This window comes from Schistocerca piceifrons, chromosome X (assembly GCF_021461385.2).
Source record: "Schistocerca piceifrons isolate TAMUIC-IGC-003096 chromosome X, iqSchPice1.1, whole genome shotgun sequence".
NCBI classification, from domain to species: domain Eukaryota; kingdom Metazoa; phylum Arthropoda; class Insecta; order Orthoptera; family Acrididae; genus Schistocerca; species Schistocerca piceifrons.
In genome coordinates, this window is record NC_060149.1 from 801,883,619 (window position 1) to 801,910,875 (window position 27,257).

Consider the following 27,257-nt stretch of genomic DNA (forward strand, 5'->3'; position numbering starts at 1 on the left):
GCGTATCTTGTACCACTACTAGTCTGTCCCTTTCCTATTCCACTCGAAAATGAATCGAGGGAAGACAACAATCTTCATGCCTCCGAACAAGCCCTCATTTCTCTTCATCTTGTCTTTGCGGTCCTTACGTGAAATGGCGGCCGTAGAATCGTTCTGCAATCAGCCGCAAATTCTGTTTCTCCAAATTCTCTCAATAGTGTTTCGCGGAAACAGCGTCGTTGGATCCTCCAGGCATCCCCATTTGAGTTCACAGAGCATTCCGCAATACTCGCGTGTTGATCGAACTTAGCAGCACGCTTCTAAATTGCTTCAACGTCTTCCTTTAATCCAAAACACTCGAACAGTACTCAAGAATGGGTCACACTAGTATTCTGTAAGCAGCCTGTTTTGTAGATGAGCTACACATATTAGAATTCTAACAATAAATCACAGTCGATCATACTCCTTCCCTACTACCAACCTTATGTAATGCATGAGGCAGGTCACCTGTTCACCTGTCCGTATTTAATTGCACACCCATCTTTTCTATCTCTCTTTTTTCACTCTCTCTCACTATCGTATCCACACCCACACCCACGCGAACACGCACACGCACACACACACACACACACACACACACACACACACACACACACACACACACACACATATATATATATATATATATATATATATATATATATATGTATAAAGCGTTACCAGCGATGTGGTAGTCGTAGGATACTCTTAGCAGTGCCAGTTGTGTCGACAGTTCGAGCGGCGCGGTCTATTGCCCGACAAATTTGTAGCAGTTCTAAAGCGAATGCCGTGAAATGTTTCCTTCAGTTTAGAAATCGAGTTGAACTGCTTAAATCAGGGGAGTTCAGTAGGTGGTATAGCACTTAGCAGCCCCATCAGTCAAACAAATCAGTAACATCTTACACTGTACGTGCTTGAGCATTGTACTGCAAAATTATGGTCGGGTCCTACAGAAAGTGTCATCACTCCTTTCTCTGTTCATTTTTGGTACACAACCTACGACCAGCTTAGAGACAGAAGTGATGACACTTTCTGCAGGACCTGGCCATCATTTTGCAGGACAGTGCTCAAGCACGTACAGTGCAAGCTGTTACTGATTTGTTTGACTGATGGGGCTGCTAAGTGCTATATCACCTTCTGCACTCCCGTGACTTAAGCCCTCGTAAGTTCAACTCGATTTCTAAACTGAAGGAAACACTTCACGGCATTCGCTTCAGAACTGCTACAAATTCGTCGGGCAATAGACCGCGCCGCTCGAACTGTCATCTCATCTGGCACTGCTAAGATTATCCTACGACTTCCACATCGCTGGCAACGGGTTATACACAATGCTGGTGACTACTTTGAAGGCCAGTAAAACTTTGAAAAACAAATCTACTTTGTACGAGCTGTAAATAAGTAGTTGCCACTTTTAAAGTTCCAATCCTCGTATATACAGGGTGAGTCACCTAACGTTACCGCTGGATATATTTCGTAAACCACATCAAATACTGACGAACCGATTCCACAACCGAACGTGAGGAGAGGGGCTAGTGTAATTGTTTAATACAAACCATACAAAAATGCACGGAAGTATGTTTTTTAACACAAACCTACGTTTTTTAAATGGAACCACGTTAGTTTTGTTAGCACATCTGAACATATAAACAAATACGTAATCAGTGCCGTTTGTTGCATTGTAAAATGTTAATTACATCCGGAGATATTGTAACCTAAATTTGACGCTTGAGTACCACTGCTCCGCTGTTCGATCGTGTGTATCGGAGAGCACCGAATTACGAAGGGATCCAAAGGGAGCGGTGATGGACCTTAGGCACAGAAGAGACTGGAACAGCACATTATTTCCACATGCTAACACCTATTTATTGGCCTTTTTCACTGACGCACATGTACATTACCATGACGTGGAGGACGTATAAATTGGCCAGCCCGTTCTCCTGATCTTACACCTCTGGACTTCTTTCTGTGGGGTACGTTAAAGGAGAATGTACCGTGATGTGCCCACAACCCCAGAGGATATGAAACAACGTATTGTGGCAGCCTGCGGCGACATTACACCAGATGTACTGCGGCGTGTACGATATTCATTACGCCAGAGATTGCAATTGCGTGCAGGAAATGATGGCCACCACATTGAACATCTATTGGTTCAAATGGCTCTGAGCACTATGGGACTTAACATCTGTGGTCATCAGTCCCCTAGAACTTAGAACTACTTAAACCTAATTAACCTAAGGACATCACACATATCCATGCCCGAGGCAGGATTCGAACCTGCGACCGTAGCGGTCACGCGGTTCCAAACTGAAGCACTTAGGACCGCACGGCCACACCGGCCGGCGAACATCTATTGGCCTGACATGTCGGGACACACACTATTACACTCCGTAATTGAAAACGGAAACCACGTGTGTACGTGTACCTCACCCCTCATGGTAATGTGCATGTGCGTCAGTGAAAAAGACCAATAAAAAGGTGTTAGCATGTGGACGTAATGTGCTGTTCCAGTCTCTTCTGTACCTAAGGTCCATCACCGCTCCCTTTGGATCCCTACGTAATTCGGTGCTCTCCGATACACACGATCGAACAGCGGAGGAGTGGTACTCAAGCGTCAACTTTAGGTTACAATATCTCCGGATGTAATTAACATTTTACAATGCAACAAACGGCACTGATTACGTATTTGTTTATATGTTCAGATGTGCTAACAAAACTAACGTGGTTCCATTTAAAAAACGTAGGTTTATGTTAAAAAACATACTTCCGTGCGTTTTTGTATGGTTTGTATTAAACAATTAAACTAGCCCCTCTCCTCACGTTCGGTCTGTGGGATCGATTCGTCAGTATTTGATGTGGTTTACGAAATATATCCAGCGGTAATGTTAGGTGACTCACCCTGTATATATTCTCTCATACATACAAATCGAGAATTTGCTCGCACACAGACACTTCCATGTGCTTCGCTTACTCGTGCAGTAAATACAGCAGTGGAAACAAGAGAATCATAGGTAATGTGAAATATACTTACCAGAGATTGGTTCTTCTTCGTAAACGTTATCGTAGAGAGAAATTGCTTGGGCCACGGCAAACAGCATAAAGGCCAAAAGGAGCACCCGAGCAACCATTTCGCTGAGTTCGTTACTCGTCGAGGTCCTGGAAAAAAAGAGGTCGATAGTTATAAAAATGAACTCTTCTGTTTTAAGAAATTTATAGCGGAAGACCTGAAATTTTAAATTGCCAATGACCTCCTTTTCTTTCTTAGTTTATAAAAAATGGACCGCATTTAGCAGCAGTAAAATGCTAAACATGTATTTGGTATGGGACGAGTTCTGTTCTAATTCAGTGATCCTGATTTATTAATCGCTGGTATGCTTCAAATTTCAGTCTTCTGATGAAATGGGTTCTACCACGAAATGCCGTCAATTCCGGAAGTAGGGGAAGGTGAGTGACAGTGGCTATTGCATGTTTCTTACCCTGGACAGTGCTGCTGCCTGTTGGGAGTGCTAAAACTTGTTTTAATATACACCATGTTTATTCTCAGTGAATGAGACAGAGGAAGCTTGTTCTTTTAGTTTTTAGTAAAATCTTTCAGGCGTCTCATGCAAGGTGTCGATATTATTCTTGTTTAACTCACTTAAACGCAGAGTAATACCTTCATATAACACCGAGGTTTAAACAACGTCTTTTGGCCTGCTGGGGTAGTTCCTAGTTATTTCTTTCGGTATCATAATTTCATATGTGCACTACTAATGCCGACATGGCGTCCGATCAGGGAAAGTGGCCACATTAATCGTCGAGAAAAGTGGCCAAGGTAGTAATCCCATAAATCTTAGTTACTCTCAAACAATATGCCATATTTACTTCTAAATCATTTTATCTACAAATCTATTATTTGTCATTCTATCTCTCTGTCACGATTTCTAAATAATTAATAAAAGAAGAGCTATAGGAACAATCGTAAATGAAGTTGGTGTCAAAAAGTTGGGAAGTTTGTGGAGTGTGTCCAAGAAAGAACAAGAATAAGAAATCCCTGATTACGATTTTGAAACGGGAATGCGATTTTATAGAGTTGTAGTGAACGATCTATGGATATTAGCATTCCAGTTAGCTGCGCTGAACAAAATACCACACCGTTTTACAAAGACAGAAATGGCAGCCAAAGACAGCACTCTAATATCTGTCTTAGGAAGCTTACCTCGATGGCTAGAATATAAGTTTCTAACAATGTTAGCATAGACGAGTTTTCTGATATCCTTAAAGCAGTGCAAGAAAAACAAATTCATGCTGCTCATCACATTTATAACGTGGATGAAACAATTGACAGTTCAGTCCAAGAACAGCAAAGTGTGTGCTCTTAAAGGAAACGCTATGTTGTTGTTGTTGTGGTCTTCAGTCCTGAGACTGGTTTGATGCAGCTCTCCATGCTACTCTATCCTGTGCAAGCTTCTTCATCTCCCAATACCTACTGCAACCTACATCCATCTGAATCTGCTTAGTGTATTCATCTCTTGGTCTCCCTCTACGATTTTTACCCTCCACGCTGCCCCCCAATACTAAATTGGTGATCCCTTGATGCCTCCGAACATGTCCTACCAACCGATCCCTTCTTCTGGTCAAGCTGTGCCACAAACTTCTCTTCTCCCCAATCCTATTCAATACTTCCTCATTAGTTATGTGATCTACCCATCTAATCTTCAGCATTCTTCTGTAGCACGACATTTCGAAAGCTTCTATTCTCTTCTTGTCCAAACTATTTATCGTCAATGTTACTTCGACTGAAAGAGGGTTGCCGCTCACTTTCTGGGTATGGTAGTCCGCACTGGCTACTATAGGCCGTTCCCGGGCGGCCGGCTGACGGCTGTAGTTGACGCAGCTCCCTGGTTGATCCTGCCACTAGTTATATGCTTGTCTCAGAGATTGAGCCAAACTAGAAAAAGCGCCACTGTCTAAGCAAGTAAGCAAAGCTCTGCGTTCTAGCACACACAGGCCAACCGGGACCGACCGAGCGCCGTTTCATCCTGCGTCAATGGCTGTATGGTGTGGCATGGGATCAGTACACTGCTCTCCCGGCCGTCGTCAGATTTCTTGACCTTGGGGTCGCTACTTCTCACTCAAGTAGCTCCTTAATTGGCATCACGAGACTGAGTACAACTCGTTCCAGTCCTCCCACCAAAGAAAAATCTCTGCCAGTGCCGGGAACCAAAGCCAAGTCCTCGGAATAGCAGCTCGACACGTTGACCATTGAGCTACGGATGCGGACGTACTGTGTAAGGCTTCAGAAAAATATTTATAGGTCCTATTTATATTGTTAGGGTTCCGTACATCACTCGGTGAAAACGGAACCATTCTAGGATCACTTTGTTGTTCGTCTGTCTGTGCGACTGTTAAGAAACCTCTTTTCTCAGGAACAAGTAAATTTGTCACATAGTAAGGTCTACACTCCCTTATGGTGTAAGAAATGGAACTAAACTAAACTCCGCCCGAACAGGCCATGAAGGTCCAACGCTACCGACCGGCCGCCGTGTCGTCTTCAGACCACAGGCGTCGCCGGATGCATGTGGTCAGCACACCACTCTCCCGGCCGCATGTCAGTTTACGAGACCAGAGCCGCTACTTTTCAATGAAGTAGCTCATCAGTTTGCCTCACAAGGGCTGAGTGCACCCCGCTTGCCAACAGTGATGGGCAGACCGGATGGTCACCCATCCAAGTGTTCGCAAAGCCCGACAGCGCTTAACTTCGGTAATCTGACAGGAACCGGTGTTACCACTGCTATAAGGCCGCTAGTGTAGTGCATGGAAGCTTCTAAGTAAATGCAATCAAAAAATACGGCCATTTATGTCATACATTTTGATATTCGAAAACTTACTCATCAAAACCTATAGGACACTTCCTGTTGACCAGGAATCATGAAATTTGGCAAGTAGCAGCTTTTCACAGTGCAACTAAAGGCAGAAAATCAGAAATTGTTAATTTGTAATTATATCACACGAAAAATGTTTTTGCAATTCGATATTCGACTGCCTTTCTGACCGTCCATCTGTTACGACCCCTTTTTCTCAGGAACGGGTTGATGTATCAAGTTGAAATTTATGTCACATACTAAGCTATATGGTTCCTTGGGATGTAAAATACTTGAGCTACTAAGTCAATGCTATCAAAAGATGCGGCCTTTTATGTTACATCTGTTGATATTCGCAAACTCATTCATATAACCCTGTAGGGTACTTCAGTTGACCTCTAATCATGAAATTTGGAAGAAGCAAGCATTCACAATTAATGTAGGCCTAAAGGAAAAAATCCTAAAATCGTTAATTCGTAATTACATCACCCGAAAAAGAGATTTATTTTGTGATTTGTTATCCGACTTCAAACCAAAAATTAAAAGATTCTCGAAAGTCTTAGAATTCCCAGGACCAATATCTTGCCAGTATCAATATAAATAACATGCAAAAGACGCCGAGATTCTCGATTCCCGGGATGAAGGAACTGTCTGTATAAATAATTAAGTTTGTAGGGAATCCTGAGACCGCGAGTCCTATCGTACCTGGCCACTTTTTTATTTGTAAATATTTGTTATGCTATCTTATAATATGTAGATTCGACGTATGTAAGCAGTAAGATTCTATCAATAATCACGGTTTGGTGAAAATTCACATTAGCTCACATACTTCTATTAGTTTTAGAAAGAGTCACTGTATCGACTCCAATGCCGGTACTATGGAACTGTATGAAATACTAAAGGAAAAGGGAAGAAGATGACAAATATCGTCAAGTTATTTTTAAGACACCTTCAGCATTTGGAAATGAAAGTTGTACTGACAGATTCCATCAACTATAGCTGGAAAAATATGTAGGATGTTGTTAGGATTTTTTCGTAACCAGGCATGAGTATTCCTCTCTGTTCCAGTATTACGCACGTAATCGTAACTTCTTCATAAAATAATATTGCTTACTAGTTGACAATCTACGGAAAGTTGAGTAAATTCGCGAGAGAGAGAGAGAGAGAGAGAGAGAGAGAGAGAGAGAGAGAGAGAGAGAGAGAAGTGCTTCCTACTATTTCGCTGTCGTCTATTCCGACAGTTAGATAGGCTGACTGAACCAAGCATCAACAAATAGTTATTATTACGTGCAGAAGAATTTGATTGGTTTTAACATAAATTGCGAAACAAGTAGGATTATAAATTTTAGGGACTGAGTATGAATGACATTTAAGGGCTGAGGAAGTGTTGGATATGAATTATTGCCTTTGTGTCTTCTCGCCTGTTCCATTTATAGTCGACAGTCTTCTATCATAAGCTTATAATTCGAATAAGCTAGTCTATTCTGAACTTGTAGTGTACAATATTCTACCAAGAGTCATTGCTTTTGGTGTCACTTGTGCGGGTATGGATTGCCTCGGTATTCTGTCTTAATAACTAAGCCAAAATTTTACTATTTAAGCGGATATCTTGCTCAAAAGGTATTAGGTTATTACCTTCACTTATAATAAGTATTGTGGGTATGAAACACGAAGACTCTTTAGTGAGATAAGATGGTAATCTTCTTTAAAATCCTTTGCATATCTAAGTACCCTTGTACTAACGGATGACGAGCCCTAGTAATCCAGAAACATCTACGTTTCATTTTGTAGGTAAATATAAAGCAGTCGGTTCGCGATTGTTTTATTCGGTTTATTTAATTAGTATAGAGGTAATAAAAGCATGTGCCATTTGGAAAAGTACTTGCTTCAACTAACGACATCTTGAATGAGAGGTGGAGCGCACTGCAACCCAGACACTCCCAGCGCTTGTTATTGGCATCTGTTAATTTTCAGCTGCCCGTGACAGATCCGTGACAACCACTGCAGCCAATTACTGGCGGTACCATTGGTCAGTAAAGCAACAGAGATGTAAGAAGGCTCAGCTGCTAACAAATTTCTTTTATAGTCCTGAGTATGTCGATAGGCGCCTAACATTTGTGAAGAACATGCTTTATACACATCTTTCAGATTAATTTTTGGTCACTGAGCACTCACAGATATTTAACAGACTTCTTCATATGGTAGTGGTACGTGGTCTAATTTCGTTGTAGATATTTTCAGCCAATTTTTTGAAGCCATTATTTGCTCTCCGAGTCAATTGTAACGTACACCTTTCTAGAGACGTACTTCACGGTCTCAGTTCCTTGTCCTAGTGAACATCATTCTATCTGACAAGAAGCAATCTATCAGAGATAAAAGATAATATGCGTTCCTCAGAAGCGAGAGGTTCGTTTTATTACTTTATTTTCGTGGCTAGAACTGTTAGTGAAGCGGTATCGTGTGCACTGCTCAGATCCACGAATATTGCTGCCTACTACAAGGTAAGAGTTTCTGCTGAAACAGACTTAAGTGTCACCCGTTAGGTGGGAGAGAACAACTTAACACCCGCCTGATTATTAGTAACTGAATGCTAGTGCCTTAGTCAATATCGTAAATTATATCTCCTTTATTCGTGTTTTTAGTTGAAGAACAATGGTCAAAGCGTCAATAATTTTGTTTGCAAGTAATAAATAATGGTCATCAATAGTTTTCATGGGGAAACTATTGATGAATGCCAAGGCAGATGGAAAAAGGCGTAGGAGTTTCGTCAGACGATAGTAGTGAATGTTAACCTGATTAAGGCCCAACTGGACGGCAGCAATATATATATATATATATATATATATATATATATATATATATATATATAGCATTACCGACTGAGAAAACCAGGGCGGTTCGTCATTAACAATACAGACAAGACACGACACAAAACATCTTGTCAGAGTAATGTACACTAACAAGTTGCACGTAGTCACAACATGTAACAGACCAAGATGGAAATATCTTGAAACTTCCTGGCTGATTAAAACTGTGTGCCCGACCGAGACTCGAACTCGGGACCTTTGCCTTTCGCGGGCAAGTGCTCTACCAGCTGAGCTGTCCAAGCACTACTCACGCCCCGTCCTCACAGCTTTACTTCTGCCAGTATCTCGTCTCCTACCTTCCAAATTTACAGAAGTTCTCCTGCGAACCTTGAAGAACTAGCACCCCTGAAAGAATGGATACTGCGGAGACATGGCTTAGCAACAGCCTGGGGGATGTTTCCAGAATGAGATTTTCACTCTGCAGCGGAGTGTGCACTAATATGAAACTTCCTGGCAGATTAAAACTGTGTGCCGGACCGAGAAGTTTAATATCAGCGCACACTCCGCTGCAGAGGGAAAATTTCATTCTGGAAACATTCCCCAGGATGTGGCTAAGCCATGTCTCCGCAATATCCTTTCTTTCAGGAGTTCTGCAAGGTTCGCAGGAGAGCTTCTGTAAAGTTTGGAAGGTAGGAGACGAGGTACTGGCAGAAGTAAAGCTGTGAGGAGGGAGCGTGAGTCGTGCTTGGGTAGCTCAGCTAGTAGAGCACTTGCCCGCGAAAGGCAAAGGTCCTGAGTTCGAGTCTCGGTCGGGCACACAGTTTTAATCTGCCAGGAAGGTTCATATCAGCGCACGGTTTAACGTGGGATCTGAACCGCATATCGTTTTGCCTGATCTTCACATCATTAACAGGTAAAACCTAGGCTAAATGTAGGCTAAAATATTCCGTGATCAGATCGGAATTCGATCGTGCAACCTTTCGGTTTTCAGACACGCAGTTTGTCACAAGACGAATGAGATAAGGTCTGTTTCCTTTCCTCAGCGTAGCCATTCTAGTGAAAGGCCTTAAGAAGGGCTGTGGAACGTCGTTACCGTTGTCTGTTATAGATGCTTGTGGAATCTGAAGTGATATAAGGGGGGCCAATCCTCTCGAAGAGAGCGATCGAGGTGGCCTAGTGGCAACTCACGGTACTCGCATTCGGGAGGACAGCTATCCTGATTCGGTTTTCCGCTGATTTCCCTAAAATTCCTTAGGTGAATGCCAGCATAGTTCCTTTGGAAGGGGACGGTCGGTTCTTCCACCATCCGTCCCCTATCTGAATTTGTGCTCCATCACTAATCATCTCGTAAGACCAATGTCTCCATCCGACGACGAAATCACCAACAGCAGTATCAGACCTGTCTACACCTTGTAGCAATGCGGCCTTGCCACAGCGATTTTCGTTTAATTTTCGACATCTTACTATTCCTATACTGAAGACGTTTCTTCTCGAAATCAACATACTTTAATCCTCAACTCTTGTAGTCCTCACTTCCGTGTAATACTACAGTTTGTTGACAATTTTTACTTTTGGACCATCTAATTACAACTGAATGAAACACAGTTTTCGTGCCATACGCCTTTCGCGCTTATTCGTTGCGTAGCATCTTCAGTGGCCTGAAATATGTAGGTATTTTTGTTCATACTACTTAGTTTGCATTTTGGGGCAAACAAAAGGCGAAATGCATATTTCACGAAAACTGTTCAGTTGTAATTACTCGATCCAGAAGTAAAAATTGTCAACATGCCGCAATACTTTAATCCGTATATATATATATATATATATATATATATATATATATATATATATATATATATATGTGTGTGTGTGTGTGTGTGTGTGTTTGTGTATTACGCATATACGGGGTGATTCAGCTATCTCTATTCATGTGTTTTATGCAACCTGCAATGCTTTCAAATACCGCGTGCAAAACTTTCACATTCCCTTGCTCGCAAGCTATTAGTCCTACAGAAAAAATGAACAGAACCTTTTTGTAGGAAATTTAATGTAGATAGTTTTTGTACTGTGATACGTTTTCGCTAGAGGCGGTAATTTTCGAATTATTCAAGAAAAACATAGAAACGTGACATTCAAATGCGTTTTTCCTGAATAACGCGAAAACCGTGGCCTCCAGAGAAAACGTATCTCAGTACAAAATTTAACTGCAACATATTTCACAGAGAAACGTCTTGTTCATTTTTTCTGTATGACCTGTAAATTGCGCGTAGTGAGGGAGAGAATATGAAAACTTCGCGGATGGTTTTGGAAGATGTTGTGGGTTCCATAAAACCTATCGGTAGGGGCAGCCGAATCACCTTGTGTTTTCATTTATTTGGATTAATTTTTTGTGTCTTATAACTGTATTATCTGACAGCCTCTCTCATTTAGAGGGACGATATCAGGCTGATAGAGCAAGTATTTGTTTAGTAATGAATCTACATTGTTTCCAGTAGCGTTACAAGCGTGAAATTATGTGAGTATGCAGCTTCTGCGTTACAGGTGAAGACAAAACCGACAGTTCGTTAGACTTTCATTATTTTCCGATTTATTTCGCCTTTTCAGCGGAATAACTCTGCAATAGTAATCTCTTATTTGAACTAGCTTTTCGAAAGCTACTACATTTTTGCGAAAACAAGATGTTTCAGAGAAAGCATGAGGCATATTTCTACGTGCTTCATAGATGTTAATCCGGTAATGGAACGTGGAATTCGCGTATCAGACTTTACTAAACCCTTTAATTTTGTGATAATGTCAAAATAATCGTTATTATTACAAAGCCATCATCCTGATTTAGCGAACAACAACACTGCGTTAGTTATACCGCTTAAAGCAACCTGTCATTCAGAACGAAGTCTTCCTGAGAGGAATTCAATGTCTGGATTCGGATTCTATGTTGCTCTTTTGGGTATAAGCGGGAAAATATCTTTTATCAAACTTACTGCCTGAGCAGCGGCACTGCTTGATATATACATCTGCGACGTGAATAAGAATTCGCACCAGGAATTCGGAAGTCTTGCATATCACCCCTTTCCTTTCTCGTGTTAGCCACATCTCTCATCTCAAGCAGTTTTTATTTCATTAGATATATTGTACTTTCTTTGGCTGGTAAGTTTATGCCATCATTTTTTAGCCGTAAGTATTTCATAAGCAAGCAGAGTAATCGTAAAGAATAGTCTGAAGCAGTTTCTGCTTCGTTTGTGTGCTTCCCTGGAAGTTACGCTGGTAGGACTCTATCTCGATAATTCCTTCCTATCAACTACCTCTTCCAGTTAAACGTGACGTGAACCCACTTCGTGTCATCTTTCACAAACACCGCATTATACAGAGACTCTTTCCAAAGAGGAACTTCGCGCTCGGTCGTAACGTTCCTCTCTGTTACAGGCAGGTCTAGTTTCTTCAGGCATTAACTCCTTCGCTAATTAACCTGTCATCCGCATGACACCCTGGAGCTTGCGCTCTCTGTCTGTCAGTCTGTCTCTCTCTCTCTCTCTCTTTCTCTCGTAACAAAGACAGAGTAACGTTCAAAACCTTAATGTAAAGCTGTGCCCTTCAGTATTAGGACAAACAATATATAGTTCCTAAATACAATATAAATGTAATAATTGGAGCCAATTATGTCATTCAAATATATGGGAGTTACAAAATGTGGAGAAATGAAGTGGGGTAAGGTGACCTAAATATGATTTTAAAAAATCCCAAAATTTGTCTATATTTTTGAAAGAAAAAGAGTAATTGTTAGGAGAAAGTTGTAAATGTTAGAATGTATTACTTGCTTTAAAACGACCTATTTAATATGTATACTAGAAACAATAAAAATTGAGTATTATTTTTTGGAATGAAATTCTTAGATATGATAGGGCCGGTCCAGAGCATGATACACATGTGATATTGCTATGCAAACTGACGATAGAAGATCAAGGTCTTAAAAATGAGTTAAGGAACACACAAAACGATACATGGGTGTAACCTGGATTTTTCTTTGGGAAAGTTTCTAGGCTGAAACGTACGTCAGAGGGAAGAAGAGAATCAATGTCTTGTTTTTTTTTTCATGAACATCAGCAGGACCGTCAGACACGAAGCAAATTCCTCGTTTGATATTTCCCACCCCCGTAGCAAACGAGGAATTGGCAATTTCTCTATCACGTCCCTCTTATTAATAACAGAAATGTCTTTTTCATTTAATGTGAAAACTATTTTGTCCTTATCCCCAGAGTCTAGGCCCATAGCTTCTAGGTCATTTTCCAGTACTTTTTGTACCGTGCAGACGTATCTGTTGCTGTATGAATTCCTCTTTCCTCCACGCAATTTAGCCAAGGCACAGTCTCCTCCACCTATATGTGCAGGCTCCGTCATTACAATAGTATCTGGTGCGGATTCGTCAAAGGGATCGGTATCATCCATGCTGTTGTCACTCTTCAAAGATATGTCAGAATCAGAATCAGCATTCTCAGATTCGTTTATTTTTTGTGTACTTGCCACAGAATTGGCCACAGTCATGGCTTTGCTGGCTCTCCTGATTTCGGTCTAGTTCTTTTTCAGCAATGAGTTTACTGTTCGAGGTGTCGTCTCTTTCAGATATGTTGCTGGCGCATGGGTGTGGCGGCAACCCGCGTTACACCGTTGCTTGGCTGGTGGCTAGACAATAGGCGACAGTAAATCACTTATAAGAATGAACTGTATCATGTTTTGGAATAGAGCGTGTCATATTTTAGGATTATACTGACTTTTTACTAATTATCTCTTGATGCCAAATGTGTCAATAATGAATAATTCAGCAAATAGAGTACAATTTTCTGTGTGTGTATCACAAATAAGGTAGGTATAAAGTCAGTATTTGCGAATACGTGGCAAATGTCCTAGAAATTTGTGCACCTTATCCTATAGTTAAAATGGTGTTCCTAGAATTGTTGGTAGAGTGTTGGGAAACTATAGTTTTTCTTCGGTACTTTGAAGACACTTGTACGGGCTATAATGGAACACTGATTACGTATTTGGGATCCATATTTTGTTCAACTAGCAAGGGATATGGAAATGCACCGCGAACACTCGCAGTCTTGTTTAGCTCGCGGAAGAGTGTAACAGAAACGCCTGAAATTGTCAGCCAGCAGTCACTTGCAGAAGTACGCTTAATATTACAAAGAAACCTACTTAGAAAATTCCAATAATCTGTTTTCACGACGCTGGCTACGACTATTCTTGAATTTCCTAAATATTACATTAATAAAAGCGCTTCCTGGGGCATATAAGAATGATTATTCCAACGCTTCATCAAGAAATGGAAGTTAATGGAGCATTAATGTGTAACAAAATGAAAAATATTGATTAGGATTTAGCATACAGCGGACGACAAGGTTATTAGAGATGGACCATAAAGTTCGAATGGGGAAGCCAATCGTCCGTGTCCTTATCAAACGCATCATTCCGAAATTCCACTTAACCGATTTAAGGAAACTACGGTAGACGTAAACCTGTCTGTCCGGATGATGATTCGAACCACATTCAGCCCAGTGCTACTGTGATTTTTTCTGCGAAGGCTAGATGTCATCGAGTAACTGATCGTACCCTATCTTCACTAGTACCTTCCTGAAGTTCCCATTTCTCGATATATGATGATTAAGAACCACTGATTATTCAGTACTGACTGGAGCAGCCCTAAATTTTCGTGTGAGTCAACGTTGGAACAGCAGGAGCAGCTGATATCTTTCTCACATTTTGACCATTTATCTGAGTTCAGGGAAACAGAAGAAATTCCAGTACTGGGAACAATACCGCGAGCTGTTCTCTAATTACAAACTCGTGAAAGCACATTGATTTTCTTTCACTGGTTTACACGATGCCACCTCATCTGCTCATCCAATGTGGAATTCCTTAGTCTTAAAATATTGCAACTAATCTTCAGATCCTCAATCGCTTGATGGAGCTCCATTGCATCAAACCAACTGTGACTCAGCTTCCCATTGCGCAGCTAGTACGCTTAGGTTGGTTCTAATAGTAGGGGTGTATGTGTTGTGGTGCGTTTAGATATTATACACGCGTAGAGATGCTGACTCGTTGTGACAGTGAAGTGTGATAACCCTCTAAAACATTACAAACACCTGATTAACACGTTGAGCGCGGAGCCGATTTTACTGGCTTTCCGTTGAGGCGGCAGTCCTAAGTGCCGGCGACTGCTTGCCGTGTGTTGAGTTAGCGCAGAAACGGGCGCGTAATAATGCGCCTGCATTGGCAGCAACCCATCTGACGTACACGTCGTGTTTGCCACCTAACATACAGGCGTTACCCTGAACAAATTCGCTCGGCAATTGCCGGCGAGCTAAGTAAGTAAATAAAATATAAGCACACCACTTGACGGTTGCTGAGTTGTATAAGCGGACGTGGTATGCTAAAAAGACAAACGCCAAGAGACGACCATTCAGAGAAAGCAATACAGGTGTAGGAAGTACCTAGTTTCACAGCGATTATTTTCAAAAAGCGTTGTTGCCAATTGAAGCAAAAATGTCACGAGAAGAAGGGAGTGACTCATCAACTGCGTTATTTGTACCACATAAACGTCGCCATCATACGACTGTGATAATTCGTCTGATGGTTCAGTAGGTGTTCACAGTACGTGGTTTGATCCAGGAGACAGCAGCCGAACATTGTGCATTTTACGAGTGCCCACGTTGCCAAAATGAGTGATGAAAATGTGCAACATTGTAACAAAGTATAAGATTTTTGTAGACTTTTTGTCACAGATGAAATATTTGAATACATCAGTTAACAAACAATATAGAGGCTACACAAATGGCAATAGCAGCGTGTGCCAACAAACAAGGATGAAATGGACTGATTTTGTGGCTGGGATTGGTGAAACGTCGATCCATACATTTCCACTGGTCCCAAGACCCACTGTTTGAATAACCATTACCGCGAAAGGTAATGAGTAGAAATTATTTCGAAATTCTGCTGAGAACGTTGCATTTTGCACACAGCACGAAAGTTTGTGCTTCAGAACGTGTCTCAGAAGTTCATTTCATTATCGACGAACTGAACAGAAATTTTAAAACAATATTATGATCCTGCCGAAATACTATGTATCGACGAGTGTGTAATACCATTCCGAAGACGTATTATGTTCAGGCAAAATACTAGAAACACAGGAGACACATGTATGGAATTAAGATATTTAAACTGCCCTGCGACAATGGATACTGCTACAGTTTTAGAATATACACTGACAAAGTATTTGATAAAGAAACTATCACACCAACGAATGTTGTGTAGAATTTGTGTCAAGATGTATTCAATAAATGTACATTACGTACTGATAATTCGTATGCCAGTGTAGATTTGGCAAGCAAACTCATAACAAAGAATACTCATTTCGTCGGTAAGCTTCGAGTAAATCGCAATAGAATTCCAAAAGAAACTGTAACGACCAAACTGAAACGCAGAGAATTGAATGCAAAAGAAAATAGCCAAAGAAGTAGTGTCCTGAAATTAAAAGACAAAGGAGTCGTTTTGGCTCTTTCGACCAAACATTTAAATGAAATGGAAAACGTAACTACCAATAGAGTCTTTTATCGAACACCAAAAACGCTACTGAATGTAACAAGTGAAAAACTACTATTCGACCTTTCCGATCAGGTGAATGCATTTAGCAATCCATTGAGAAAACAGTGAAATGGTATCGAAAGTTAGCATTCAATCATTTTTCTTTTTTTTTTAACACCGCTGTTGTGAATGCGTTATATACGGGGTGACAATTATTGAACTATATGAAAAAATATATAAATTATTTACTAACTACGGTCTGTACACACTTTATTCAACATGTAAATGTCCCTACTGATATTCAGATTTAGGTTATGACATGTTCGATATGCTTGTCATCATTAGTGATGATGTGGCGCAGACGGATAGCGAAATTCTGCGTGACCCGCTGAACTGTCGGTAATAGATGCAGTCGATGACCTCCTGAATGGCTGTTTTCAGCTAGGCAATGGTTCTGGGGCCATTGCAGTCTATAATATATCCCCACAAGAAGGAGTTGCGTGTATTCAGATCTGATAATATGGTGGACAATCGAGGCCCATGTCAGTGGTCCCTGGTTACCTCAGAGCCAAAATACGGCCCTCAAAATGCTCCTCCAGGACATAAAACACTCTCCAGCTTCGATTGGGTCGAGCTCCGTCATGCATGAACCACATCTTGTCGAAATCAGGGTCACTTCGGATAATGGGGATGAAATCATCATCCAAAATCTTCACGTACTGTTGGGTAGTCACCGTGCCATCAAGGAATATCGCACCGATTATTCCGTGACTGGAAATTGCACACCACACCTTCGCCCTCTGAGGCTGAAGAGACTTCTCCTTCGTGAAATGCCGATTCTCAGTCGCCCAAGTGTACCAATTTTGCTTATTGAGGAACCCATCCAAATGAAACTGGGTTTCGTCGCTAAACCAAATCATACTAATTCCCATCACGCCCCGTGGCCAACCGTGCAGTTTGAACGTCCTAACGCAAACCGTTCAGACGTTATGACGATTTTATTTCATATACACTGAAGAGCCAAAGAAACTGATATAGCTGCCTAATATCGTGTAGGGCCCCCGTGAGAACGCAGAAGTGCCGCAAGACGACGTGGCATGGACTCGACTAATGTCTGAAATAGTGCTAGAGGGAATTGGCACCATTAATCCTGAAGGGCTGTCCATAAATCCGCAAGAATACAACGGAGTGAAGATTTCTTTTGAACAGCACGTTGCAAGGCATCTCATATGTGCTCAATAATGTTCATGTCTGGCAAGTTTGGTAGCCAGCGGAAGTGTTTAAACTCAGAAGAGTGTTCCTGGAGGCACTCTGTAGAAATTCTGGACGTTGGAGTGTCGCATTGTTCTGCTGGAATTGCCTAAGTCCATCGGAATGCATAATGGACATGAATGAATGCAGCTGATCAGACAGGATTTTTACATAGGTGACACCAGTCATAGCCGTATCTAGACGTATCAGGGGTCCCATATCACTCTAGCTACACACGCCCCACACCATTACAGAGCCTCCACCAGCTTGAACAGTCCCCTGCTGACATGCAAGGTCCATGGATTCCTGAGGTCGTTTCCATACCAGTACACGTCCCTCCGCTCGATAAAATTTGAAACGAGACTCGTCCGACCAGGCAACATGTTTCCAGTCATCAACAGTACAACGTCAGTGTTGACGGGCACGGGTGAGGCGTAAGGCTTTGTGGTGTGCAGTCGTCAAGGGTACACGAGGTGGTCCTTCGGCTCCGAAAGCCCATATCGATGATGTCCCGTTGAATGGTTCGCATGCTGACACTTGTTGATGACCCAGCATTGAAATCTGCAGCTATTTGCGGAAAGCCTGCACTTCTATAACGTTCTACGATTCTCTTCTGTCATTGTTGGCCCTGTTCTTGCAGGATCTTTTTCCGGTCGCAGCGATGTCGCAGAATTGATGTTTTACCGGATTCCTGATATTCACGGTACACTCGTGAAATGGTCGTACGGGAAAATCCCCACTTCATCGCTACTTCTGAGATGCTGTGTCCCATCGCTCGTGCGCCGGTTATAATAACACATTCAAACTCACTTAAATCTTGATAACCTGCCATTGTAGCAGCAGTAACCGATCTAACAACTGCGCCAGACACTTGTTGCCTTATATAGGCGTTGCCGGCAGCTGCGCCGTATTCTGCCTGTTTCATATCTCTCTATCTGAATACGCACGCCTATACCACCTTTTTTGGCGCTTCATTGTAGTTCAATATTTGTCACCCTGTATATTCCAAGACGTGACGGAGCAGAAAATATTATTCGCAATATTTCGGGAATAGATGGCAGATCCGTTCAGGCGGCATTCACATGAAGGAACAACAGTTAGCGTCGCTAGAAGGAGAAGTGAACACGAGTTGGATACAAAGGAAAGAAAGACGCATAAAGTGCGTAGATATTGTTCTGAACGTTACCAGACGGACACAAAAACATTCGGGTGCAGTGCAGCTAGAAAACCAACTAAACAGGCAGTTACTTTTTGTAATACGTGCAAATCTAAACCCCGTCTTTGTAGTGAATGGTCTAATAAACTTTATTAAAATTACAGCATTTGTTTTTTAACCTTGATGCTGACGTCTTGATGGGATTATGTCGTCCAAAAGAAAAGAGCACTGTCAGTATGTACGGACTAAAAAGGAACTCCGTGAAAGAAATAGGCTACATCACAGACAAATTTACGAAATGACGTCTACAATTCTACGAACATCAATGTGGAATGGATAAAACCAGACTCACACAGAAAATTTTCAGCATCGTAGTCCAAGTAAATTAAAGATCAGATGGGTGTAAGAAACGTAATAAAACCTAGAATAGCAGAAAATCTCACAAGAAGAAATTAAGGACAGAAAAAATTCGGAAATCACATTAGAAAGAATAACACTGAACAAGTCTCAAAAGAATAAACATCAGGGAAGAAGTGGACGGAGGAAATGGAGATATAACACAATGGATTGATGAAGAAGTTGTAGGAAGAGAAAAAAATGAGGAAAAGGAAGTGAAGCTGTGGCTGCCTCAAGTTCGCCGTTTTGGAGAATGCCGGACTGTTTCTTCATACTACCTCACACTATATGCGTTGCATGTCTTGGACTCCGGACCAGTGCAGAAATTGTTAGGTTCCATTGTCACATACAGACAGCTTACTCCCGGGCATGCGTTATTACAACATAGAGTATCACAAAACTGTATCTGCAGGATGAAAGAAATGCATTTGAAAGCACGTCAGAGTTGGAAGGGTTACCTAGACTTTAGGCGTTTGCGACGTACAGAGGGAGATCAGCATTCAGAATTTTTGGGACATGATAAAGTTGTAGAAGCAGCAGGAATAGGGACAGACAAAACGTAAAAGAAGTTGCTCAACCATTGACGCAATGAGTGCCCATTATGCGGAATCCAATGCAAGAATGACGTATAATAGGACCAAGAGACGAGTATGGAGTTGTGCAAGGTTCAATTTCGTCACCCCTCTTCTACAACATTTACATTAGGGACGTACATAACACAGTCCTGGAGAAGATGGGAGTTCTGCAATATGTAGACATCGATGTATCTATGTATATGGAGATCCCAGAATGAGATTTTCACTCTGCAGCGGAGTGTGCGCTGATATGAAACTTCCTGGCAGATTAAAACTGTGTGCCCGACCGAGACTCGAACTCGGGACCTTTGCCTTTCGCGGGCAAGTGCTCTACCAACTGAACTACCGAAGCACGACTCACGGCCGGTACTCACAGCTTTACTTCTGCCAGTACCTCGTGTCCTACCTTCCAAACTTTACAGAAGCTCTCCTGCGAACCTTGCAGAACTAGCACTCCTGAAAGAAAGGATATTGCGGAGACATGGCTTAGCCACAGCCTGGGGGACGTTTCCAGAATGAGATTTTCACTCTGCAGCGGAGTGTGCGCTGATATGAAACTTCCTGGCAGATTAAAACTGTGCCAGGTACTGGCAGAAGTAAAGCTGTGAGTACCGGCCGTGAGTTGTGCTTCGGTAGCTCAGTTGGTAGAGCACTTGCCCGCGAAAGGCAAAGGTCCTGAGTTCGAGTCTCGGTCGGGCACACAGTTTTAATCTGCCAGGAAGTTTTATATGGAGATTGCTTCTCTGAGGCTCCTCAGCGAAAGAAACATAATCTGGAAGGCGCATATAAATCATATTGGTCAGAAGTATTAGGGCTTATCAAATTTATAATGAAAATTTATTGAATTTATTGAGGATTGAGCATCCGCACAGCCCTGCAGCCTTACCGGGAATGGTACGCCCAATTATTGATTGCGGGAGAGGTAGCCACGCATCTGCGACAGACAGCTGCCGTGTCAAAATTAACAAATGCCAATACTTTGCGCTGGGAGTCTGCGTGGGAGCAATTCGCTCCGCCTCAGCCAATGCACTATTAGTTGAAGAACAGGAGCTTCCAAGCCGTCCACGCAGAGGTAACTTACTATCAGTTTCCTTGCGAAAAAATCTGAAACCGGTTACTACAATTTTCAAGCGATTGCTTCAAATTTACTCATACAATGCTTGATTGGACTCGCTGCGTTACTGATACATCCTCCATCAGTACAAGAGTTCTGAAACATTTAGATTGTTTTCAACAAGATTATCAGGCTATCTTGACTGCACAGTTTTAACGCTTCATATCCATTACAATTCTTCTAGGTGAAGGTAATAAATGGCATTCCTTCTGCGCAAGGTACCCAATTAAATAATACAAATTTGTTGCAGTTTTAAGACATAATCCCGAGACAGTCTATATCTGCACTGATGGCACCAGAAGCATTGAATATTGGCAGAACATTCTACACTCTAAGTTTGCAGACGATTGATTTATCCAAGCTAGCGACGGTCATATTACATTTCCGCTTGCTGGTGGCAACATCTTCATACGTGTCATTAAGCAATTCACTATCTGCTTTCACGATTATGAAAAACGTTAGCGCCAGGTAGACATAAAACGCTATAGCATGTAAGATCGTTGGCGTGCTGGTATCGATGGGAGAAAAAGACACATCTTTTAACATTACTTGGATGAAATCACATAGTGCGGTGATTGGTAACGAAGTTGTTGACCACTTATTCATAAAAGTTGCTAAAACAGATCCAGGGAACACCTGTCTTAACCTTTTTGTGCAACATCTACCATTATAAAAATGGCTCTGAGCACCATGGGACTTAACATCTTAGGTCATCAGTCCCCTAGAACTTAAAACTACTTAAACCTAACGACATCACACACATCCATGCCCGAGGCAGGATTCTAACCTGCGACCGTAGCAATCCCGCGGCTCCGGACTGAAGCGCCTAGAACCGCACGACCACCGCGGCCGGCTCTACCATTATTTAAAAAAAAAAAAACACTTTAATTTCTCTGGTAACAACGCTGTATCTATGCCAGGTCTAGAAAGTTTCTCCTAGTCGTGACATACTGTCAGACTATACCATACACAAGATAATAATTCAAATTTAGCTTGATCACAAACCTGTCTATGAACAGATGAAACGTTTATTAAAATGATTAAGGAAGGCATAGCGTAGTCTTACAGGAGGACCTGTGGAAGATTGATCGCCCAAAGCTATCTTCAGAAGAGTGCCGCGTAATTTCTTTTCAACAGAATCAGCGCCAGGGGCAAAAATTTTTGCGTCAACTTTCCAGTAAGAAATTACGCCCGAGCTGCTGCCTCACAAACTGCGTCAAACCATTCAGTTCCCACCACATTCCGTTTCATTCCCGATAACGCAATAAATAGAATGTTCATAATTAAAGACATGACGTGTGAAGAACAGTGACCACTTTTAACATCATGAAGAAAGTCAGACACCGTCTGGGTCACTTTTTATGTTTATCCGGATTACCGGTTTACTGCCATTCGCAACCACTAGATTTTCATCTAAAGACGACCTGTGGTAAAGGTGGAAATGGGTAACCCAAATAAACCTAAGAAAGTGATCCTGAAAGTATCTGTCTTTCTTCATTATAAAAAGAGAGATACTTGTCACAAGATATGGAGATGCTTACATTCCGTGGATCAAGCTTACGTCGGTCTGTGATTAATAATCTGGATTTGCTTTCAGCAAGAGCAGCGTTCATATCCCGGTGACCTGTCTGAGTTGACGTGGAATGTCTAAGTCACTATCAGAGAATTTTAAGTTCGTTCCAGCAATGTGGCTACAGGTGGTTTCTCCGCTTGTTCTCCTGAAATCTAACCAGTCTTCAGTTCTGTATAATTTTTCTATCAACATGAAACTGAAATCTAACAGAAACGGAAGATCAGAAATTATTTTCAGTTTTTACAGTGCTTGTGAAAATGTTGGAACTCAGTAGGTTTTAAAAATATATCGTAATTTCACAGGCTACATACCCGAGACCAACGCGTACCGTTACCGCAGACCACAGACGATAAAGCGGAACAGAGAGACGTAAAGTCTTCGTGGGGCTTTAACGAAAGTTTATTCAGTGGAATACGATGTGGTATTTTGAAACAAATAGAAACTGGATCTCATTTTATCCATCCTTTGTTAATAAGGCAGTTTTCAGAGACGTTAAGAGAAGTAAAGAAATAGAAATATGAAATAAGCATTCTCAGTCTTGATACGCTACAGTCAGAACACAGAAATCAAATTCTCGAGGTCTGCTTGATGGGAATTACTTTTCCTGAGGCTAAAGAAAACGAAATTTTTTATTGCGAGGGTAGCCTGTGCGCTGACTGTCGACGTAAAAGAATTTAAGAACCGGCAGCGAACGCTTTCTGATCTGATTACGTTTGAGAGGTGGGTCGTATAGCCATTAGTGACGGGGTTCGCACCGGAGCGAGTGTAAGGAACCTTCTCGTATGATTGTATGGGAGATAGAGGGCTTGTACAGGACAGTCCACTCTAGTGACTGATTTTAGTATCAAATGAAGGAATGTGCACCGTAGTCCGCCATAAGCAGCTTCCGCCATTTTTTACAGTTCTTGCTGTTGCTAGATATGAGGATGTATTATGTGCAGCACCTGTAAATGCACATTTCAGTGCTGTATAATACATTGGAATATATTTTTAATTCTTCAGTTACAGAATATTAATGCAAGTAAAATTCTATACATTTTTAAAACTTGTTATATAGCGTTTGGACGGAAAGCCATACATCATCGATCGTGCGCCACCTTGTAGCTTGCAATATAAGGTCTTTTACTATGTAACATGGGATATTTGCAAATTAACTGAGTTTCGTTAATGTCTTAACAATTTTACCTGTCTTGAAAATGGAGGTTTGTGTTGATTTCTAGTAGCTTCAATTTTGAAACGCATTTTACTTGTAAAAAATGGTTGCTGTCATTTGAATATGAAATAATAAAATGTATTAAACTTCTATTACAGAGCTGACTAGAGGCGAAAGTCTGAAAAGTGACACAATACCCTCCGGTACCGTCAGTTTAAGGTGATAACCGCAGGCACTCGCTAACAGCTAGGTTTCTGCTCATTCCATACAGGAAAGTTACTTCCATTACACTCTTACGGTAGATATGGCCGGTATTTGTGCAATGCTGATGAGGATAATTAATGCAGACTACGCGCCACACCTTCAGCAACCCTCGTATGTATAAGGTAATGAATCTCATCCAAAGTCAGCAACTTGCTGGAGTAGTTAACACCTCGGCATTTCACGCTATACGGCTGCAAGTCTTTGGACACAGAGTGCTGTACTTTCCAAAGGCTCCAACCGTGTAACTCATAGCTTGTAGGTCCTCCTTTTGTTACTATTACGGGTTTCAATAATCAGCGAAGATTTTTGACCACTGATTGATAAGCTGAAGACATAATTTGTTTCCTTTCTTTTAGAAGCGTGGTAGACAGTCGTTAGCGAGCTTCTGGTTGAGTGTATTTTGTACACATGTGACACATTCCATTACTTTATGTTACGTTAATCATATTCCATGAATCTGATGGAGAAGGATGGGATGCGAAAAAAGTCGAAGATGTGCATTTAACTTAATTTAAGCGCAAAACAGTAAAATAACATTACAGTTCTAATTATACATGAACCTAAAATATTTAATTTAAGAGTATCTGTGAAGATACACTTCAGTGGAGCACAAAATTCAGGAAGTTCTTTGATTCCGTTTTAAACTACATTACATTACTTCCATGACATTTAAAGTGATTAGATAGATTGTTGAATACATGAGCAGTCATGTATCTGACTTACTTCTGTACTAATGTTAATCACTGAGGTCTTAATAGAGGTTGTTTTTGGTGCTAGTATTATACTCATGCTTTTCATTATTTTTATGAAAATAGAAACATTAGTAATAACAAAAGATATTGATGATATATGTGTTGTAAAATAATTGTCAAAATACTCTGTTTTTTGAAGAGATAACTGCATGATTTTGAATTAAGACTAGGTATAATTCTTAAAACATGCTTTTGTATTCTGTAATTACAATTCCTGTAACTTGAATGTCCACAGAAAATAATTGCGTAACTCATTGGTGAATGGAAATATGCAGAATAAGCCAATTTCATTGTTTTTATAGTAGTAGTTTTCAGTTGGGTGGTTAAGACATTATTCCAGTTTCCTTCAGACTTGTAGTCTACAACAGTTGATGATGTATGGTAGTTGTTCGTACGGTACGCTTCAGAATTCGGTGGAGTTCTTCAGCTTACCACTGCGACAATAGGTTGTACTGCCTCCCTAGCGTTCCCAGTCTCTTCAGCTTCGGTGATAGTGAGCGTCTGATGCAATGTGTGACATTGTAGGTCACTGCAATCACGCCCATGCCCTGTTCGAACTAAAATAAATTCCCTCCATTTACCCTTCCTGACAGAAACGTCTACAATTTGTTTTCACATTGCACCTGCATTTATTAACTTAGATGCTTACGGACACACATTGTGCTCTGGGTGATATGTCTGTGAACCTTCGTCCTTATCGTGCACTGTGGCTGGTGATGTTCGGCATTGGCGTCTGCGGGTTGAGGTTCATTATTTGGATATTTCCGTGGTATCGCAACATTCCTGAAAGACTCGTTTACCACTGTGGAAACTCACTATATTTCCTCTTGGAGTATTACATTTTGCGCTACTTTTCATATAATTGTACAACACTACTGTCTTCGAGCTACCTCCTGAACTTAAGCCTTACTGGCGGTAACCTACCTGATCACTATATATAGAAATTCATTGTTGTTCGTGAGAACGATGGTATTTTCTCAGTTACTACATAATTCTACTATGAGTGGTAATTCGGATAGAATCTTGTCAAAGAACAACGCAATGTCCAGAATTAGAAACCAAGCCGGTTCGTAACAAGCAACAGTAGTCGCCTTGATTAACGATAAATACCAACAGAGACAGCAAAGACATTCAGACAGAGGTATAAGCCGTCAGCACGTACTGAAAATCACGGGAAACCTAAACAGTCTGGAGTTTGAGTTCCCTCTAATGAATTAGTCAAGTGTCTTAATCTTTGCGCCATAATCTCAAATCCAGCACTAGAAATGTCGCTCCATGTTCAGAGACATCATTTCATATAAGGTGGCTGATAGATACCAATTTTTCTGGGTTATAACTAGAGGACTGCTTTAAGGTATAATACGCTAAAGCAATAAAGTTTGTCGATATGCGAGATATCCTATACAGTTCAAGTACAATGAATTTTCTGTTAATTACTATCGAGTTCGCGTTAAAACCATCTATCTACATTTTAAATATGAAAAGATTTGCCACCTACTGCACTGATAAGTGAAAGCTTTTGAAAGAAATTGAAGAATAATTCATTCAGGATTGAAACATCTTATGGAGACTTTGCTGCATCCATCCGCAGCTTTTTCAACAAGCTTTGAAGCTCTTTTCCTGTAATATTCAGAAATATTGAAATATTACACTGCAGGTTACTGTACACAATATGATGAGTTCAGATTATTTTATCCTAAAGTTTCAGATTTTAAAAGTCTGCATAGAAACGACACTTGACGTTAACCGAATGAGGCGTAGTTATGAAAATGACTTATTTTCGTGGCTCTTGGAGCAAAATTTACGAAATATTGCCGTCTAACCTACAAGATATTTCATTTTAAGAACCTCCGCTACAAAGAGTGGCAGTAATTAGGCAATGACATAAAACGAGGAATGTGCCCAAAAACCTTAAGTAATTTTCTCAGATAAGAGCAAATATTGCAATTTGTACTGAGATATTTTCGGTTAATTTCTTTGCTACCAAATTAACGACACGTAAAACAGGTAAAATCTGATTGGTGTCGCTGTCGGATGCTCGGAACGTGCACCGGTGCAACAAGTTTGGCGCTCGTTAACGCGTGTTTGCCACGATATTCTGCATTCGCTGATCTTTCCATCAAATAACGACAAACTATGCCTCATCCTGGTTTCTATTTTCCCTTATCCTGAGAAGTTTTTCGAATTTTACCTACAGAGATTTCCTTCTTCTTCTTTTAGAAGCAATTTACTTCTTCTGGAAACTGTGAAGGTGAAGATATTTATGCACAAGAAAACGGCCAAAATCGCTCCCCTGGGCCTTCTGGTAACCAGAGAAACGGAATACAATAGTGGAATTGACTTATTTCGCATGTGCGCAATATCATGTGCAACATAACATTTTTGTCATTTACTTTGGAAAATAATGCAATTTCTCACAGTTACTAGTCGGAGAATACGCAAGCGGCGGATAAATGTTGTTGACAGGATGAAGGATGGATGATGGCTGCGCGACACTTACCGGCACTAGCAGAAGACAGCAGAAGAGCTGGTGGCTGGAGACGAAGCAACGGCTGCGGGAAGGCGGCTCAAAGTGGGCACTCCGGCGCTGCCGCCGCCTATTTCTACGCTTGCCCGCCGGGCGCACCCTCGGCAGCGCATGCGCACAACCTCTGCTTAAACAAAATCTGCGCGACCAATCGCGTGTCTTCACTACGGACACCGGCACTAAGTTTTCCTTGTTTTATTGTTACTAGAACCGCAGACGTAATCGTTGCTCGTGTGGTGTGGGAGAATTGCAATTT

The 27,257-nt window shown here is 41.3% G+C and overlaps 1 protein-coding gene across 2 annotated transcripts in view; it reads right to left on the reverse strand.

The window, feature by feature from the left end:
* Positions 1-27,041, reverse strand: part of LOC124721215 — a 132,670-nt gene extending 105,629 nt beyond the window's left edge. For both annotated transcript variants that reach the window (XM_047246066.1, XM_047246067.1), the window contains exons 1-2: positions 26,975-27,041; positions 3,047-3,171 (exon numbers count right to left, since the gene is read on the reverse strand). In XM_047246066.1, the coding sequence (XP_047102022.1) occupies positions 3,047-3,143 (97 nt within the window). In that variant the 5' untranslated portion in view covers positions 3,144-3,171; positions 26,975-27,041. The remainder of the gene's footprint in view (positions 1-3,046; positions 3,172-26,974) is intronic.
* Positions 27,042-27,257: the final 216 nt, after the last annotated feature.